The sequence below is a fragment of the Astatotilapia calliptera genome, chromosome 1 (genome assembly GCF_964374335.1).
Source record: "Astatotilapia calliptera chromosome 1, fAstCal68.1, whole genome shotgun sequence".
Lineage (NCBI taxonomy): Eukaryota > Metazoa > Chordata > Actinopteri > Cichliformes > Cichlidae > Astatotilapia > Astatotilapia calliptera.
The window spans coordinates 19,808,264-19,825,507 of record NC_137422.1 but is presented as its reverse complement, the minus strand read 5'-3'; the positions used below and the strand labels follow the sequence as shown (position 1 = coordinate 19,825,507).

General features: G+C 39.6%; 2 protein-coding genes across 4 annotated transcripts in view; one reads left to right on the top strand and one right to left on the bottom strand.

Moving 5' to 3' along the window:
- The window catches only part of sord (sorbitol dehydrogenase), a 278,112-nt gene extending 267,791 nt beyond the window's left edge, over positions 1-10,321 (bottom strand). The window contains exon 1 of the mRNA XM_026166918.2: positions 10,309-10,321. The gene's annotated coding sequence lies outside the window, so the exon portion shown is untranslated. The remainder of the gene's footprint in view (positions 1-10,308) is intronic.
- ctdspl2b (CTD (carboxy-terminal domain, RNA polymerase II, polypeptide A) small phosphatase like 2b) lies at positions 2-12,266 on the top strand. Of its 3 annotated transcripts, XR_003272376.2 has the most exons (14): positions 640-972; positions 3,726-3,913; positions 5,370-5,508; positions 5,599-5,748; positions 5,991-6,239; positions 6,363-6,459; positions 6,928-7,039; positions 7,130-7,216; positions 7,371-7,433; positions 7,531-7,610; positions 7,774-7,900; positions 8,795-8,890; positions 9,002-9,121; positions 12,042-12,266. XR_003272376.2 is itself a non-coding variant. In XM_026166728.2 (13 exons), the coding sequence occupies exons 2-13, from the start codon at positions 3,749-3,751 to the stop codon at positions 9,065-9,067; spliced, it is 1,431 nt and encodes a 476-aa protein (XP_026022513.1). In that variant the 5' UTR covers positions 2-203; positions 3,726-3,748; the 3' UTR covers positions 9,068-9,946. The 3 variants fall into 3 exon arrangements, 2 of the variants coding, with proteins under 2 accessions (XP_026022513.1, XP_026022503.1); XM_026166728.2 differs by lacking the exons at positions 640-972; positions 12,042-12,266 and adding an exon at positions 2-203 and having other exon boundaries at positions 9,002-9,946; XM_026166718.2 differs by lacking the exon at positions 12,042-12,266 and having other exon boundaries at positions 9,002-9,946.
- The last annotated feature ends 4,978 nt before the right edge of the window (positions 12,267-17,244 follow it).

Genomic DNA, 17,244 nt, shown 5'->3' with positions numbered 1-17,244 from the left:
CCATACGGGTATCTGCCTCGGAGAGACTGAGCAGAGGCGGGAAATGGCGCCTGGTAACACAACTGTGTGTCATTTTGAAGACAGTCCGTGAGTAGCTATAGAAGGAAAAACTCGGAACCGATCACAAAAACAAACCAGTGCCTCTGCTGTGATGGTTAATCAGCCTTGAGTCATCATCTCCAGCCACTGCGGATCACTGTAAAGTAAGTCGCTCACGCTAACCTACCCCGTTCATTTGACTTATTTACTCCTCATTTATGTAATAGTGGCTAACGACAAGATAGTTATTTTTCCCCTGTCCTGTGCACATCTATTTGCCAGAAGCTGGTTTTTAAGAAGGCTCGGTTAGTTAACCCAGCGGTGCTAAGCTAGGTTATATAGCTAAGGACGGCTAAACATGGCCTACCACGGACCTGGCTAATTCCTGAACAACCTGATATCACGTTTAGTTACATTTTATCTACTCAGTGTTATTACTAAATTGACTACATTGTTACTAGTTCAACAGTCATATAGAATGTACCTACTCTTACCCAAATAAGGTAACAGATGTAACAATGCAGATTGTCGCCAGGTAAATCCTGCTAGCATCCTTTGAACCTAGCATCCAATTTGGCATTCCTCAGCTGAGTTCCGCCAGGGTGGCTCTTTACCACCGTGCTTTCCGTTTAATAGAATTCAAAGGGCGCTCAGTTAGACGTGTCCGTGTACCCCAGCAGACCGGTGCATCAGCTGCATTGTTGGTTAAATGTAGCGGTGATGGGATTAGCAGATAAAATAGCGCTACTGTTGGCTGTTTTGATTGACGATTCCGAGTTTCCGCTGACAAACATGAAGACAGTAACGCCGTTCGAGTGAACCCCTCCACCAAACTTTACGCCAGCTTGGATGACCTATGCTTTTTATTAAGTCGTCTTGTTCATTTTTAACGTCATTCCGCTGAAGGCACGATGTCGCACTGGCTTGCAGACGGTAAGTTAGCCTGTTTGGGGGGTTTGGTTCGTTGAATATGCTAACGTTACTTTTAGCGACCAGAGTGCCAGGTCGCATAAACAATGCAACGTTACTTTCATGCTGACGCAAAGCCTGTCAGTATGATATCAAATTGCGTTAAAGCAGGATTGTGTAGTCAAGTTTGTTTTTTTTTTTTGTTTGTTTTTATTACGATGAACGAAGCATAATTTGACCTCTTGTACTTGGTTCAGTTGATTAGCTTTAGCTGCTCATTTAGCTGGGTATGGTCGGTTCATAACTGATCAAACATTTTCAAACGCCTGTTTTCTTGTCGCTAAGTGAAGTGGAAATAGTGTGAAATACGTCTAAATGTTAGTGGTTTTTGCCGGTTATGTTGTATGATTCATCTGTTCGTTAAGCAACTTAGCCAACCCTAGCCTCGGGGTAAATTTTGCAGAGCGGACGGGTTGTGCGAAGGGCCTCACTCGTTTTTCCAGTGTGTTTTCAGGGCTAGCGGCTAGCTTGCTCATACAATCTCAGCTGCATGCATGTTCCTATTTCCCGCTCTCTTGCTGTGTGCATGATTCTCGGTCAGTGGCTGATTTCCTTGGTGAAGCAAACATTTAGTGCATGCTGTGCTTGAAAGGTAGACCTTTAGTAGCTTTGCTGTTGCCGTCTTGAGCTTTAGTGGGGTTTGATCGTACAGCAATTAAAACAAGCACTTAAATGATTCTTTATTTAGCAGCAACTCGAAAGTCCGGTATGCTGCGCACATTCCCGTGAAATGCACAAGAAAGAAAGGCATGACTACACAAAGTAATGGACATAACTGTGTTCCTTCATTTCTAGAAAAACCCCTATGCAAAGTGAACGCGTAAAGATGACATTTCTACTCATAACACTTTGTAATTAGGAGAACAGCGGTGTCAGAAGTTGTCGTTCTTTGCTAAACACATTACCATAACAAAAACAAGTAGTGACAGTCTGCAAAGATTAAAGGTAACCGCTGGGATATTGGAATCAATAATACTTGATACTGCAGGCTATAATGGCATATCGATCACTTAAACAAAAACCAGTGTGAGCTTCACCATTATTTTGAGTGTTTCCACTGTAATGTAGAGGAAACAAGAATACATTAAACCAGTGGGCAGAATAGTATCAAAAGTAAAGTTTTAGTTATTGTTTTCTAAGATTTAACAAGTAGTATGTGCTAACATAATTGATATTTTATATATTAAGGGCTGTGTAAGGAGTGCTGTGGTGGATAATCTACAATGTCAGTTATTTTGGAGCGTTTAAAAGTTTAAGAAAAATGAGTATAACAAAGAAACTCGTATGGTTTAAAAAAGCTAAATACAAGATTTGATAACGATATTTCAACAAAAAAAAAAAAGCTAGCTGAATAAAGGTAGCAGGTAGACGCATTTTAATCCTAGACATTTTTTCTTGTATACTTTTGTGAAATCATAAAACTCACTGAGAAGGGAAACCTGAAATTGTTTAATAAAGAAGCTTTTATTTTGTGATCTTATTTTAGTACAGTGTAAGTGTTTGTGCCAAGATGATGGAAATACGGTGTTCTATAAAGTAAAACAGGATCTTTCAGAAGAATTAAAGTGCACAAGTAGACTAAAATAATCTTCTTTTTAACTCTCAAAAGCATACACATACAGTTTAAAATGTTCTAAAACTGGATTAAATTGGCAGGTTTATTACAAAATCTCTCCTCATGGCCTTATTTACATTTTTATTTTATTTTTTTTCCCCAACAGCCCCCTCAAATGAGAAACTTTTTTTTAAACTATTTTCTTAAGGAAACCTATGTATAATAAATCATAGACTGCATCCTTCCCTTACGAGTACAGTTACAGTGAAGTAATGACACTGTCTTCACTTGCTAAGTTATTTGATACTTGGAGCAGCCGCAGCCTTCAGGCACACCGTCAGCATGCACGCTCCTGGTGATGTTTATTTTTTTAAGTTTTTTTTTTTTTTTTTTTTTCACTCCCCTGTATGTGGGATTGGGCAACAGCGTGCACACTTGTGGCATGTTCATGGATACGCCCCTGTGTAAATGTGAAGCAGATGTAGGGAAGTACATTTACAGTATGTGAGATGTGTACTGTATCCAATGAGAAGGTGTGTGTGTGTGTGTGTGTGGACTGCTGCTGGATATGTCTGGACACATTTTTAGTTGCGTAACCACAAAGGCCAGGCATGCTTGACAGTTTTTGTTCACTGTGAATTGTTTTTAAGTTTTCGGCAAAGGTTGGCGAGGACAGTGCTAAATCACTCAACGAAATATCTGTAGTTCCCTCAGATTTTGTTTTGTTTATATTTACGTATAGTTATTCAGCTTATGTCTAACACGGGCTCGCCTTTAACATTAATCTTACAAGCACACTCGAGTGGGAGTGTTTGAGTATATGTACAGTAAGATCCTGGGTAACTTTTTTTTTCCATTAGTGGTACAAATGAAAGTAAAGCCAGCTGTTGTTGCCGGATCCACTGATGTAAGTGAAACGGGATCTTGAATGCATCCAGATGTTGGTAGAAAATTCACCAGTGTTACTCCTCTGCACACAGATGCAACCCGTTGACTCACCCATTTTAAAAGTTAATGCATTCGAGACTGCTAGAACAACTTGTTTGTACTCATTACCAACTGAACGTTTGATTAAATCTGTTGTCTCTACTGTACAGCCATAATGATTTCCTCTGTCTCTTCCTGTATTTGCTCTTTTTTTTGTTTCCTTTTTCTGAAACAGCCTTACATGTGACTGCTAAAACAATGAGGCTGAGAATGCGTAAGGCGTCTCAGCAACCGAACCCCACTCTGGCAAGCCGCCCATCCCGAACCAAGCGGAGGCATTCAGAAGTAGAAGAGGACACTCCTACTACTGGGAGAGGATTGTTCTCCACCATCAAGAAGTTCATCAGAGGAAATGCTGTAAAGGTAACCTCTTCCAAGCTCGCATCACCCAGTCTGTGAGCAGTAAAAATAAAAATTTGTAGGCAGAGAAGTTATTCTCCTGCTGTCTTTTTTTTTTTTAGCTGTTAAAGAGATGAAATTTTTTTGGGCACGTATGTTAAACACTGCTTTAAAAACCAATGCGCTATCAATGTCTCTAAGTTTAACACAGTGTTTCTTGGTGGAGAGTGTCATGTTTCCCAGGAAATGTCTGGTGGAATGCAGCAGCTTGTCTGAGAACTCGGGCTCTGGTCTAATTTTAGCTTCTGGCTCACAGAGTTGGTGTGCAAGGACAGGAGGTGGTAACAAGTGGAAAAGTCAACTCTGCTTAGAGACGTTTGTCCTATGAAAAGACATATGGCCATTTTGATAATCACACTATACATTCTAGGTTTCTCCCTGCAGTTTCCTATGAAGTCCCAAAAGGTGTTTTCTTTTTGTTGTTTTGTTTTTGCCCTGTCTCTATAAATATGTTTTTAACTCCTTAGTGGGGGGGGAGCTTAATTTAGATTCTGACCTTTATGACAATACACTGTGTCATGCAGATATTTTTGTAGGTTCAGTGGAAGCATAATGAGAGTTTGCATTTGAGAGATATGGGGGGAAAACAAAAGCAATATCATTTAGCTTTTTCTTTGTTGTTCATGTGTCAGGGTTACTGTGCATGTAAACGGTGGATCCACATTCAGTAAAAGTTGGGCGTTTGAATCACCTTATGCTTCAGTGACATTATTAAATATGCTTAAATGGCACCACCAGATAACAAAAATGACAGACTGTAGCTGGTAATGGGTGCCAAAAATATCTCTACATAAAGAAAAAGGCTCTTCTGTGTTTGATGCCTGATTAGCCTGTTATACTCTTTGCATGTTATATGCCAAGTGCGAGAACTCGGTACTGATTATACCAGCACCGTCTGCGAATGCTTGCTGCAGTATTTAAAGCGGAGACCAGTGTTTTTGTTTATTTAGGGGTGTTTTTTTTGGGGGGGGGGTGGCATGGTTGTGTTGCAATGTTGCAACATCCCCTTCTGTGTAATCTGTCAGTCGCTGAGCTTATGTAATGGTGCGTCCTTAAACTGGTGGTTAAAAACAAACAAACAAAACAACCAAAATTTGGAGATGCGTGGCTGGCCAAATCTGCACCAGAACGTGACTTGCAGCAGCAGATGTGGCATCACTTTTGGCGTGCAGGGCAGTTTACAAGGGCGAGAATAACTGGTCTAATGGACCGGTTAGTCAGTCTATATAGTAGATGTGTCTGATGGTCTAATCTAGAACGGTCATTCTGAACCATCAACAAAAGATTTTTCCCTTCTCTCTCATGGTTGGGAAATGTTTAGAGGTCTCAACTGAACAGAGATAAATCTGTTTGCCTTTTATTTAATTACAGTTGCACTCATAACTTACACAACTCCTGTAATGGTGTGTTGTCTTGTCAGGTTCAGGAGGAAACCCCAGCAAAGAAGACACGCCTCCACTGTGATGTGGACAACAACCTGATCACCTCTACACCCACAGACCCCAACACACCCAGGAGGAATATAAGCAGAGTTGGCAGGAGAGGATCCGTCAATGGACGTGAGTAACTCACATAAACAAGATTAGTTATTATTTAGTTCTGTTTTCTCTGCTAACACTGTTGAACGTGTCCCCTCTCCTCCTCTGCAGAGGCAACCAATCACGACAGGAGTAAAGAGAAGCCCAATGGTAGTCTGGAGGAGACGACAGCCGTTGAGGTGACCACCAGCCCTCCCAGAACGACCCTTCTCGGGACCATCTTCTCCCCCGTTTTCAACTTCTTCTCACCAGCTAAGAATGGTAAGTGGAGTCCAAAGTAGTCGGGGTTGTGCTTTCAATTGTAAACAGAAACCACGTTTTATCTTTTTATTATTAACTTTAAAGTCAAAAATCTAACATAAGCTGCTCTTTGACAATAATCAGCCCCTCTTCCAGTTGTTTTGGACAGCAAGTTAGGATGAAGATGCATTTCTTAGTTAGTTCAGAATGGCACCATCTTAAATTTTTCTTCTTTCCATTTTTTTTTCTTTTCTTTTTTTCAGCCTCTTCCGGCTCGGACTCTCCAGACCAAGCATTAGAAGCTGAGGAGATAGTCAAGCAGCTGGACATTGAGCAAGCTGTGGAGACGCCCACCAGCACTGCTACATCCACGCAGGAACTGTGCGTCACCACCAACTACTACTCGAGCGTCTCACAGCTCCCACCTCTGCGACCGCCACACATCCTCGAGGCTTCTCCCACAACCGAAGAAGGAGAGCTGGATACGGATGCTGACCTCCCCCCTCTCACAGGTAGATACCACAGCTGAGAAAACATAGTAACAATGAAGATGGTGGCAACTGATTGCTCTTCTTGTGATGCTGATTTATGGTCTTGATTCTAATATTTTTAAAATGCTGTTGTTGCGCTCCAAGCTCCAGGCACCAGTCCAGATATGGCACATGTGGACACCCTTCCAGCTACAGTACCACCAGAGGCATCCTACGAGGAAGACTGGGAAGTGTTTGACCCGTAAGTTTAAAGGCTTGCTACACTTCACTGAACCGTTTCCACAACAAAAACACTACAGTGATTATTTCAGCTTAATCAAGCATGTGGACAGGCAGACAAATTGGGGATAAAGGCTAATGTTTCTCTTTTTATATTGTTGAAAGACCTTTGAACTAAGTAGAATCAAAGTGAAGAGACATGACACTCAGACCACCAACCTGACACCCTTATGTACAGAAGTACCTCACTTATATAGTCTTACTGTCCTATTTTTAGGAAAAAACACAATTAGGAGCATGGTCAGTCACACAAGGCTTTTAATTTTATTGTCTGCAGACTCCAATGGTAGTCATTAAAAATGCGATAAGTAAAACATTTTGGCTATTGAATCTAAGCAGACTCGAGTTTTAAGTTAAACCCTTTTTTTAATGGTTTCCAACTTACTGTGAATGTTGTGGCATTTACTGATGAGTCTGTTTTGGTGTGTAGGTACTTCTTCATTAAGCACGTCCCTCCACTGACAGAGGAGCAGCTCACTCGTAAGCCAGCCCTTCCCCTGAAGACGCGCAGCACACCTGAGTTCTCTCTGGTCCTAGACCTGGTCAGCAACACTTTTTTCAAATTAATGAATCTCTCTGGAAATCTTTAAAGGCCTCCAAAGACTCAAGACATTTTTCTGTGTGTCGATTAGGATGAAACTCTGGTGCACTGCAGTTTAAATGAGCTGGAGGACGCAGCACTTACCTTCCCTGTCCTCTTTCAGGATGTCATTTATCAGGTATGTCTTGTTTTATTTTTTTTTTTTCCTTTCTTCACGTTGCCACTAGAGGGGGCCATATTCATGTCTCTAAAAAGCCTCAAAGGACAAATTTTTCTTATGGGATCATATTTTCATTCGAAATGATCACTGACCATTAAACTGTCCTGTGCAGGTGTATGTGCGCCTGAGGCCATTCTTTAGAGAGTTTCTGGAACGCATGTCTCAAATATATGAGGTAATTACAAGCTGGTTCTTTCTCTTAATTATTTCTAAATGCTTGAAGATGAGGATTTAAAGTTGAAGATTTTTGAACTCTTTGTTCTCTTTTCTAGATCATCCTCTTTACAGCCTCTAAAAAGGTGTATGCAGACAAACTGCTCAACATCTTGGATCCTAAAAAGCAGCTTGTGAGGTATGTTGAGCTTAATTAGCTGGTTATTGGTGCACAAGAAACTTTAAAGCAAATTTTATGCAGAGCGAATCAAGAGTAGAGCTCATAAAGCAGATGTTTAACTGTTTACTAATTTTGCTAACTTTGTCACCCCCCCCCCTTTCTTCGCCCACTGTGACTGCAGGCACAGGTTGTTTCGTGAGCATTGTGTCTGTGTCCAGGGAAACTACATCAAGGATCTCAACATTTTGGGAAGAGATCTCTCAAAGACCATCATTATTGACAATTCACCACAAGCCTTTGCATATCAGGTGAGACACCAACACCTGATATGCAGGTGTTGCCTGGTTATCAGCAAGCATCAGAGATTCTGACAATGAGTAGAATAATGAAAAAAAATTTTGGGATTTCATTCGTTTGTCCCTCTACTATGAATTGGATATTACTGGGATTTATTCCTGAATATTTAGCACAAAAATCCACTTGAACACAAGTGATAGTTGAACAAAATTTCAAATATGGCTCAACACTAAATGTCAATGTCTTTTTTTGGTACATCACTTGAAACGTGTCTAATACAGTGAAATTGACAGTTTGTATCAAAAAGGGCACATAATGTTCCTCCAACGCCCCTTTTTAGATCAGCTTTAATGCCAGAATTCAGGAACAGAAGCTATATGTATAGATAGTAACTCCCCAAGCAGAGGATAGAAGGGTGAAGTGACATTACTAGATTAGACAGTGAACTGTTACAGCTACCACTTTTGACTGCTCTGTTTTGGGATAAACACAGCTGATCATCCTGCAGCTAGTGGTATCCTTAGCATCTTCTTGTCAGCGCCAACCGTGTGCATGTCCTTCTTCACTACATCCATGAATCTTCTCTGTGGTTCCTCTTTTCCTCCTGTGTGTCAGCTCCATATTCAACATCTTTTATCCAGTATATCTGCTTTCCCCCTAATCATATATCCAAACCGTCTCAGGTTTGCTTCTCTCTTTGTCTCCAAACAGCTCAACCTGAGCTCTACTTGTTTCTAATCCTGCCTATTCTGGTCATTCAGATTGGTGCACATCTGTTATAGGGAGAAAGCACCACCCACCCCACTTAAGATCTTCAGCTACTTCAAACACAGCAGAACAGCAGATCTTTTCTTCTTTGGTCACAGTTTAATTAAATAGATTTTTTTTTTCTTTGGTCTCTGCAGTTGTCCAATGGGATTCCCATAGAGAGCTGGTTCATGGACAAGAATGACAATGAGCTTTTGAAGCTGGTGCCCTTCCTTGAGAAGTTGGTTGAGATGGTAAGCTGTCCTGTCTTTCATTTACTCTTGTAGGATCAACTACATCAGCAATAAGAGTAACTTGACCATGTGAGTAAACTTAATCTAACCCCCCACCCCTTCGACTTGCAGAATGAGGATGTGCGGCCGCACGTTCGGGAACGGTTCCGGCTTCACGACCTTTTACCCCCCGATTGAAGCCAACCACAAACTCTCGAAATGGGGACAACATGAAAAGACTGAGAACAACACGTGCGTGTAAAAAGCCTCTCTTTGGATTACAAACTACAACATTGCCATTACTTTTAAAAAAAAATAAATAAATAAAAATTAGCCTTTTTTTTTTTTGGTTTTGTTTTTAAATTCACCATTGCTTTAACAAGAAAAAAAAGAGAACTTCAAAAGAAAACCTTTTTAAAAGATCTGGGTGAGATTTTCTAAAAATCGTAAGCGCATAGATGAAATTACACACTATGGACAAGCCCAGGTCGTCGACACTTTTTAAGCGACTCTTCAGCTGTGGAGCCAGATATCAGCTCCACACTAAATTCTGAAGTCTTGGTGCTGGTTTAGTGGATATGAAAACACCACCTGGTAAAGAGGAACTCCACCTTGCCCGACCGCAGTCCAACCCTCTGGTGCTCACGCTGTCAGTACTGACGATACGACACTCTGTGGCTACAGACCATTTTTAGCAGGAGTGACTGGCCTGTAAATCAATCTGTGCATGTGTGTATGTTTACTCCTAGCCACACACACTCACTGATTTGGTGTATGGGCAAGCCTAAAAGCTGTAGCCTTGAAAGTCATATGCATTCCTCTGTAGCTTCGTCAACTTTCTGTTGTTGGTTGCAGTTTTTTTTGTTTTTTTTTGTTTTTTTTGCGCTTTCTGGTAAAACTGGTGTTTTGTTTTTTGTTTTTAAAGATGGGGTTTAAAAGAAAAATTTCATTTCTGTTTGTAAGATACGAGATTTTAAAAGGGTCATGTAAGTTTCATTGTTAACCATTTTCCCCATATAGGAGAACCTGTAAATGACAGTCCGCTGCATAGTCAAATAAAATGGAATAAATCCAGGACTTTATAGCTTGTTCTCATTCTGAGGTTTAAATGAATGTGTTGGCTTCACGCGTGGACACAACATGGCTCTTTGATTTAAATGTTAAGGATCTTTTGACCTGTAAATCTGACACATTGTAATGATTTAAGGGCATTCATTCTCAAAGTGATGTGTCACCGTTAACTCCTCGTTTTAATAGCAGTTCGTCATTCGTGTGTAATCAGTATTGTCTCCGGCTCCTGAGCAAGTATTCTCGCTAAAACCTCGATCGGTTTCTTTTAATTGTCACGTGTAACTTGATGGCTATATCAGTAGCATTATGACTAATGTAGCGCACCTCTGCCAGTGTGTCATAAAGTCTACCTGTGGCAGAAGTCAATGGCCAGACCGTGTACCAGCTATACCTGGCACCAGCAGCATACTGTTACTGTCAGCTTCACCGTCTGCCCCTCTGCCTGTTTCACATGTTTTTCGTAGTATTTTTAAGCGTTTGTTCTTTGTTTTTAGCCGTTAAAAGGATTGTTTAAGAATGGTAACTAAATGAATGTGTTTTTGGTTTGTTTTTTATTTGTTTGGTTTTTTTCCCCAGCATAATTTATTGATGATGAGACGCACAGTAGGGTGAAGTGTTGTCCGTGTTTTGGCCACTGTACAAGCCTAAACTTGGGAGGTCATGGAAACTCGGATGCCCGTCGCTAATACAAGCCTGTGACGGTGTGGCAACGTTTTCTTTAGATTTTGTTGGAATCTTAAGTGCATTTTATGTTACAGCGTGTGTGCGTGCGTGTGTGTTGCCTGTATAGTGCCATACAATACAAGTTCCTCCTCGTGGCTTTTCTCCCATGCTCCAACCCATAAAATACTTCACTGGAAAGAGACAATCAAACCTCCAAGCTTTGCTGATGCTAAAACATGGAGATATCCACCCTTTGACAATTTATTAATTTTCTTCTTCTTTTTCCTTGCCGATAGTGTGCAGTATATATATTGTGTACTGTGATGCCATTTGAGTCGTGCCCCCATGTGGAAATTGGCTAGGTTGAATCCTACTCTTCCCAAACAATCCCTGCTGCTCACGGTTGTTTTGTGTTTGTTTTTGCCTTTCTTGCCGCAAGTAAATTGCTCTCCAGAACTTAAAAATCAGCTTGTATTCAAGTTACATTGTTAAAAGCCACAACGGTGTTTGCTCAGACACAACGTAATGAGTACACATGTACACAGACTATGAATGTAACGTGTACGTGGGCTGAAGGCTCAAGTGTCTTTCTATGATTCCATTCAGAGTCAAAAGTAATGTGCTTGGAATAGGGGACCGGTCTCGAGATCCCACCGTGGTAGCCCAGCTCCCCATCCACCCAATGATCTCTCACCATCCTGACCATCTTCTGTTATGCAAGCCTCACTCTGTGTGGTGCGATGCGCTCAATCTCGTCACTGGGCTGTGCGATTATGTAAAATCGTCAGTCATGGCTTTTATTCTGAAGGGTCAACAGGAGGCATTGGATACATTTCATCCAACTCATTTTTATGTGCATTACCAGTTTATTGTACACTGAGTGTTGTACAATACATGCAGCTTCATGTAAAAAAAAAAAAAAAAAAAAAAAAATCCTTAAAGTAAGGAAAAAAGCTTTTGTATTTTTGATTTCTAAAGGCATGTCATATCTACTTTTAAATGTATTAATGAAGATTTAACTTTACATCAGATGGAGTTTTGTGTTTTCTTTTTTTTGTTTCTTACAACTATCTGTATGTTTAGTTTAGCGCTATGTCACTGAACTGTTAAGCTTAGCATGTAAAGAGTACAGCTTGCTTTTGTGGGAAAGTCCTGAATTAAATTTAAATCATGGCACTTTTTCTGCCAAAAAGATCAGTCGTGTCGATGCCTTTTTTTTTTCTTATTGTTTTGGTTTAATTTTCAGTATACATTAAGCCATTTTACTTGCAAGAATTGCTATTTGTGCTGAAGATGTATTTAAAATGTTTTAGGAGATCTTTGTTATCTGTCAGGCTGTATGCTATTGTAAAGTGTATATACAGTTCATTTCTGAAACAAAGTTTTAAAACGGTTAAAAACATCTTGAATGCCCTTTTTTGTTTTATTTCCTCTACAGTTCAGATGATGCTGAAAGATGTTCTTTAAATTCTGGGAGGACAAAGGTAGAAGTCTGATATCGTCAATTCCACGGGAATGATGGCACAAAGTATTAGAGCCTACAAATGTTGGATTTAGTGCTTCGTACTATTTATCTCAACAGAGTTTGATCAGCATAATGTTCACTCAGTGTTTTGTGTTGCGTCTAATAAAGTTAATCCAATATTTTTGCTTAAAGCTCAAAGGCTGCACTTAAGTCAAAATCACACTTTTTTTTTTTTTTTTAAATCCATCTTCAAATTACAAAAACTTGCTTTTGAATGGTACAAAGGTATTTATAACCTAAAGTTCATTAACATTTACAGCTTTGTGAAAAATTAATTGCTCCCTTCTGTACTTTCACATTTGTCATGTTTCAGATCATCAATTGTTCTTTTATATTAGACAAAGATGACCTGAGTTAATATAAAATGTTTAAGGGAAAAAAAAGCCATCCAAAGCTACCTAGTCCTATGTTTTTTAAAAAGTAATTGAACGGCCTGTTTAAGGTCATGCCAAAGCATCTCAATCAGATTTAACTCTGTACTTGGACTAGGCCAATCCAAGACCTTTTTGTTTTTCCAGAGCCATTTTGGGGTTGACCTGGTCGTATGTGTCAGATCATTATCTTGCTGCACACTCCAAGAACGCTTGAACTGAAAAACTGACTCTCATTCAGGGTTTTCTGGTAGAGAGCAGAATTCCTGATTCCATCAAGTCGTCCCCTTTCTGAAGCAGCCTAGACCATCACACTCCCACCACTGTCTGATTGTTGGTATAATATTTTTTATGAAATGCTGTTTTGATCCAGATATAAAAGGACTCAAACCTTCCAAAAAAAAGTTAAACTTTTGTCAGTTAACAGAATATTTTGCTACTTCCTTAAAGTCTTGTGGATAATCATCTCGTCTCCTGGTAAGTGTGAGACGAGCCTTTGCGTTCTTTTTGATCAGCAGTGGTTTTATCCTTGGAATTCTCCTATACATATATTTCTTATTGTTGAATTATGAACTTAGATTTTAACTTAGGCAAGTGAGGCCTGCAGTTCTTTAGAAGTTGTTCTGGTTCTTTTGTGACCTCCTGGATGAGCCTCTTGGATCAATTTTGGTCGCCTGGCCCATCCTGGGAAAGTTCACCGCTGTTGAAGTTTTCCTTATTTGTGGATAACGGCACTCACTGTATTTGCTGGAGTCCCAAAGCCTTAGAAATGGCTTTCCAGGCTGATGGATGTCAGTCTTCTCAGCAGTTTCTTTAGATCATGGTGTGAAGTGTTCCTTTTTGAGATCATTTAGCCTTTTTCAATTTGACAGACATCTTCTAGTCAGCAAATGTTTCTGACCAAACAGGTGGTCTGCCTGTGGCTGGTAAAATTGAACTCAGATTACCCCCCCCCCCCCCCCCAAACCGCCCCAAGAAAACCTGTGGTTAATACAAGCGGATTCATAATTCAACAAAGGGGGACAACTTTTTAGGTAGGTTTGGATAACTTTTTCCCTTTAATAAATTACATCATTATTTAAAAAGTTCATTATCTTTGTTTTATGGTCTGAAACACTGAAGTATGACAAGTATGCTAAGAAATTAGGACGGGGGTAAACACTTGCTTTTATTATAATCACCTGTACAAACAAGATGAACAAGTCATTTCTAAGAAGTGAAAGATGTTGGGAGAATATTTAATTCCTATTATTTGCTGTATTTGCACTGGTTTGATTTCATTTTTTTATGTGAGAACCTCTCACTTGCCTAGGATCTATGTAGGTTTCTCTCTGCTCTCTGTTTGACCATGCGTGTTTTTGTAAGCACTTTCTCCTCAACATACAAATGGAGCTGCAGTCAAACAAGAGGTGAAACAAGGAACAAAAGATCAATTTTAGCAAGTGAGACATACTCATCTAAATCATACGCATCATTTTTCTTGCATATATTTGGGGAAATAGTATGTTGATAAGAATTGTTATCATTTTATGGTATCTTAGATTCAAAGATGTTCTAATTTTACTCTTTTTAGAGGCTGGATCAGGTCGGGTATGGGAGTTGTTGGTAGCAGATGTCATATAAATCTTCCAGCAGTCAGTCTGGTGTCTTCTGTCTCTTCCTGACAGGAGTCCAGTTTCAAATGGAGGACTTAATCAACACACTCGATTAATAATGCAACATTTTGGCTGTGCCCATTGCTTAAATCCCTTCTGCGTTTCACAGCCCTCATTTCACACCTCCTTTTTCCCCTTTACCAGTGTCCTTAATTACGGTGCTTTCAGACCAGGTGTAGAGTTGCAGGCTGACACTGAAGTGAAGAGTCGGCAGCTTGTTTGAGCACAGCGGCACCGAAGAAGGATCGAAGATAAAATCCTAAGGAGGTTTAATACTTCTTCAGCAGAGACAGGCATTATAGTGTTAGCAGTTATGAAGATTGTTCTCTGGCCTGTTCTCTCAGCAAAGCTAAAAACTTTCTCTACAACAAAAAGGATTTAACAAAAACTTTTCTGAGGGGGTTTCCTGCTTACATTTCAGGACATTTACAATGTGGTCAGCACCAGCTATTTGCATTGTGTGCATCTTATTTGGTGAGTACAAAATACAGTTTTTAGCCAGTCTTAATTTTAAAAAATAAAGTAAAATGTTCCTCTAATGTAGTATTACATGATAAATAAAACACAAATTGAATTAAAAATAATCTGTTAATTTAGCATTATTAGCTAATAGAAAGTCTTGACTTTTCCATCACAAGTATCATATATCGTGTGAATAGTAAACTTGATTGTTGGTTCTCAATCATAAAAAAAAATCAATATTTGTTTCGTACTAAGCAACGCCGTCATTTTGTATGATATGGGCATGGATGTCACGGCTTTTAATGATTTTGTTGAGCCGTTCTTTTTCCAGGGTGGAATAATTGTACAGCATACATCTTTACAAAAAAAACCAAGTATTGGTTGCATAAGTTTGGATTCATTTTGGTTTTTCTCTTTTCCACACAAGGTCAGAAGGCTGCATACAGGTTCAAATACATACACTCACTTTTAATACGTGATGCTGAAGGCTCTATGGTGTCTTATAACTTGATAAGACCAAGGTGTATTAAGATCTCGTCACTGATCATGATTGAATTGAGGTGATAGTTTCTCTTTGCCAACATAAAAAGGATTTGTCTGATAGCACTCACTGGGGTGGCCAAAGTCCAAGGAGCCATTTCTAAACAACTGCAGATTCCACGATCATCAGTTGAAATAACTGTACATAAAAAGTTCTTAAGGTGTGTCTCCGCTTTGCAAAAATCTGAAAGAAGACCTGAACTGTCACCTTCAGATGAGAAAAAAATAGTTAGGATGTTCAGGAACCACCACAGCTCAAGCCAGCCACGAACTGGAAACGGCCTAATGTCCATGACAAATACTGAGCTGTTTGGCCACAGTGACGAGAGGAATAAAAGTAAGGCTTTCAAACACAAACCTCTGACCTTAGCCCTGTTAAAAAATTGTGGACTATGCTAAAGCCAGGTTGGTGTCAGGAAACCAACCACTTTAAATGGACTCTTCCAATTCTGCCAAAAAGAGTGGTCAAATACACAGCCAGACTGATGCCACCAGCTTGTTCATGCCTGCCAAAAACATCTGGTCAAGGTGAAATTTGTTAAAGAACATTCAACCAAATATTAGTGGGGCTGTATGTATACATTTGAGCCTATATATGTATGCATTGTGTAATTTTAACCCTGTGTGACTTTGGGAAAATTCCAAATAACTTCAAGCTTGTGCACCAAACTCGTTTCTTCAAGTCACTAAAGATGTATGCTGTACAGCCATTCCACCCTGAAAAAAACAGTTCAAATAAACGATTTAAAGCCCCCAAAGTACCATGACATTCATGCCAGTGAACGTTTGACAACAGTTGTAACTTTTTTGTTGTTGTTGTTTTTTGTTTTAAATTGTCTATTTTGGTACCTAACCTTCTGTTTCTTTTTAGCCTTTTGTGTACAGCGCTTTGTGATTGGCTGTCTATGAAAAGCGCTTAACAAATAAACTTTACTTACTTACTAAAAGAGGCTTCAGACTTCAGTTAGAGTAAGAGCTTGCTGAATACATAGTATAAAAATAACACAATGACCCTCTTTCTTTCTGTCTTTCTTTCTGTTTAGCATCAACAGGAATCATATGTGATGTCGAGCAAACGAGTTTGCAACCCAAATTAATGCAAAGAACCACAAACCAGACTCCTGGTGAGGGCACCAAGTTAGAAGAAGATATCCAAAAAGTTATTGATCAAATCCACTCTCTATCTAATGGAGATACACGCAGCTTCAGCTCCTCTACCACCAGAGCCGGTTTTGACTTAAACACATATTATGGTGCCCTGATGAACTTGTACAATATTTTTCAGCCACTGCTGAGAGAAAACTTCTTAGATGATCTTCCCAAAATAACAATTTGCATTCTGTCCGGGAGACAGGACTGTGGACTGGAGGCAGAGCTGACAAAGACGGTGTCTCTGGAGTTAGCGAAACCACTGCTGACTTTTTTGACAACTCTGAGGTCACAGACATGCTCTTCACTGACCACTGATGAAGAGTCAGGCAGCTTCTTCAGGACCTACCTCAGGATGGGGGATTCAGCAGCGTTAAGTGGTTTCCAAGAAACATTTATAAATATACTGTCGAGTCTCTCTCTCTCTAAAAACTTAATAAATGTGTTAGGTGGACTCATAGATGCAACAGTAACATACACCTTAAGGTTTGTGGCATTATTTATCCAAGTACCAATGGACTACACCAGAATAGCTTTACAGTTTGGAATAAAAGTCCCAGTTTTAGATGAAAAGGAGACCTGTCAACAAGGTAAAGCATTTAAAAAAATACTTCTATTGTTATATTATGTAATTTTTTTGTATTCCAGAAATTATTATTATGAATTCTTCTACAGTTTTATGCTAATTAGATTTCCTGTGTGTTCTCTAGGAGACCTCCAGCAGCTCATTATGTGGTGAGTCATTAGTAAAATTTGCATAAACTTCATCTTTAAGCTGCCCTGTGGAGCTTTTTAACTACATCAGCACCACAGGGCAATGCTTTTCCTTCTTTACAAAACAAGGTTGCTGATAAAGCAGGAAGAATTACTGCTGTGAGTCGTATATTAATCCTTTGAAAGTGCCGGCTGGACACATTATGTAAGTGTTTTATACCTCAG

What these genes read in the sequence shown, in the direction of transcription:
- ctdspl2b (XM_026166718.2), top strand. Translation starts at nt 951, where the DNA reads ATGTCGCACTGGCTTGCAGACG. An exon ending in CCTAAAAAGCAGCTTGTGAG is followed by an intron (nt 7,611 to 7,773) that starts GTATGTTGAGCT and finishes CTGTGACTGCAG; the next exon opens with GCACAGGTTGTTTCGTGAGC. An exon ending in TTGAGAAGTTGGTTGAGATG is followed by an intron (nt 8,891 to 9,001) that starts GTAAGCTGTCCT and finishes TTCGACTTGCAG; the next exon opens with AATGAGGATGTGCGGCCGCA.